The following is a 2200-nucleotide window of genomic DNA, read 5'->3' as shown; positions in this document are numbered from 1 at the left end:
AAAAAAAAAAAACGTTTCTCTTAGAGAAGAGCTTATTTTTTGGTGTGCGTGTCTTGCCAGTACTGGGGCTCAAACTCAGAGCACTCTCCCTTGGCATTCTGCTCAAGGCTAACACTCTACCAAGTGAGCCATATCTCTACTTTCTCATATTTTTAAATTTTTTTATTGTTTTTATAAAGGTGATTCAGAGAGGGGTTACACTTACAGTAAGGCAAACAAAGAGTGCTATTTACTAAAGCTGCCAAGATGGGTTAACTCAAGACTATTAGCTTTTAGAACTGTGGCTTTTGTTTTTGTCAGTTGTGGGGCTTGAACCCTGGGTCTAGGTGCTGTCCCTAGCTCTTCAGCTCAAGACTAGTGCTCTACCACTTGAGCCACAGAGCCACTTCCGGTTTTTGGGTGGTTTATTGGAGATGGGAGTCTCACAGACTTTCCTACCTGAGCTAGCTTTGAACCCTGATCCTCAGATCTCAGCCTAGGATTACAAGCTAGGATTACAAGTGTGAGCCACCAGAGCCTGGCTTGACTTTTATGTTTCACTAATAAATGTATTCTCAGATTTGATCAGCTTATCTTCAAGTAAGCACATGCTACTAACTTAAACATATATAATAGCTCAAAATGTATTAATATAATCAAAATAACTCATGGTTTTTTTTTCACAAAATTGGTAGTATATTTCATGACATGTACCTTTAAAAGGAAGTGTATGTATATGATCACTGTTGCTAAGTATGCCAAACTACACAGTTTAAAACCACTCTGTGAAATTACTGGACTCAAGTACATACACTTTAAAAGTATACTTATTCATATATGTTTTGTGTCATTTTTTGATACAATCATTGAAGTCCAAATTATTACCACTATGTAATCAACTTCTTTCTCTCTCTCTCTCTCTCAGAATATATAACCAAGATGTAACAAAACTGTACAAATCAAAATTAGTTAAGTGTTCCCTGACAACTCACATATGTATCCAACCATCTAAAGTGCTATTTTAAGAACACTGTGCTTTGTGGTTTACTATCTGTAACCATTTCACTATTATACCAGATATTTATCAGTCCTTAATATGTTAAGAATACATAAATTCTGGTTTGTATCACGTCCTTCACATGGATTCATTAACCATGTGTCTCTGCAGACAAGGACTGATGTTCATGAGGCACACTTACCAATTAACACCTGGCCACTCTTCATAGCAGACCCTCCAGGCAGCAGGCCGTGGACCACAAGCCTCTCTCCACTGCCCTGCTTTCCAATTCTTCTCCAACTCCACTTGTTCTGATGGATAATTCCAAACAGTACTTCCAGAAGTTTAAGCTGCTCTTTGGCTTTGCTGACAGTTAATTTTTGGGGATTTACATAAATATTCACATCTTTATGCATCTGTTGGACAATGATACCTGCCTTCTGATGGGACTGATGCTTTAGAATGGATACCGGCCCATTATCATTGCTATTTTTTTTATTGTAGCACTTGGGTAAAAGTCTTTTACCTTTTAAAATTTTAGTAAACTGTTGGAGTTTGGGTTGATACTTTTTTCTTTCCTTGTAATTATCTTCCTCAATGATTATCTCATTTTCACTGAATCTGACATGGTTCACAGTCGATGTCTCAGGAAAAATGCTTTCTTCTTCATCTTCACTCAATTCCAAATAAAACAGCTCACCACTTTTTTGCACACTGTCCAGCCACTCAGGTTCAAAATCACTATGCAAAATTAAAAAATGATAACCATAATATCAATCCAATGTAAGAAAGACAGTTCTATTTTCTTATTAGGGAGTTATGATCAGCTTTACAGATAAGGAGGCAGAAGGGGTGGAAGTTATCTGATTTTTTAAAATTCTTTTCCCTTCTAATTCATTTCCTTAAAATGCATTTTGTAGACTCCTGAAGAATGGAGACACAATGTTGGGAACTGTGTAAGTTTGCGGCAGGCAGGCATGGGACCCCAAGCCCAGATCCTCCCAATCATTTGGATTCTACAGATCCCTCCCTCACATAACCTCCAAGAACTGTACAACTGTGGGTGGGTTAGGCTCAGTTGCCAAGTATTTATGCCTTCTTGTTCTGACACTGGGCCTGATCAGCCACTAATAGAATCAATTGCTAATAGAAGGGCTGATTGTGCATTTCTGAGCTACTTTCACTATAGAAGTTTCCCTTCTTTGTGTACTGGGAATCAATGCT

General features: G+C 37.9%; 1 protein-coding gene across 1 annotated transcript in view; it reads right to left on the bottom strand.

Annotated features, from left to right (window-relative positions):
- Intu (inturned planar cell polarity protein) overlaps window positions 1-1746 on the bottom strand; it is a gene marked incomplete at its 5' end in the record, with an annotated part of 52226 nt that extends 50480 nt beyond the window's left edge. The window contains one exon of the mRNA XM_013034870.1: window positions 1179-1746. Within this exon, the coding sequence (XP_012890324.1) occupies window positions 1179-1746 (568 nt within the window). The remainder of the gene's footprint in view (window positions 1-1178) is intronic.
- Between the last annotated feature and the right edge of the window lie 454 nt (window positions 1747-2200).

The sequence above is a fragment of the Dipodomys ordii genome, unplaced genomic scaffold (genome assembly GCF_000151885.1).
Source record: "Dipodomys ordii isolate 6190 unplaced genomic scaffold, Dord_2.0 Scaffold198, whole genome shotgun sequence".
In the NCBI taxonomy this organism is placed as follows: domain Eukaryota; kingdom Metazoa; phylum Chordata; class Mammalia; order Rodentia; family Heteromyidae; genus Dipodomys; species Dipodomys ordii.
This window is presented reverse-complemented; position numbering and strand designations above follow the sequence as displayed.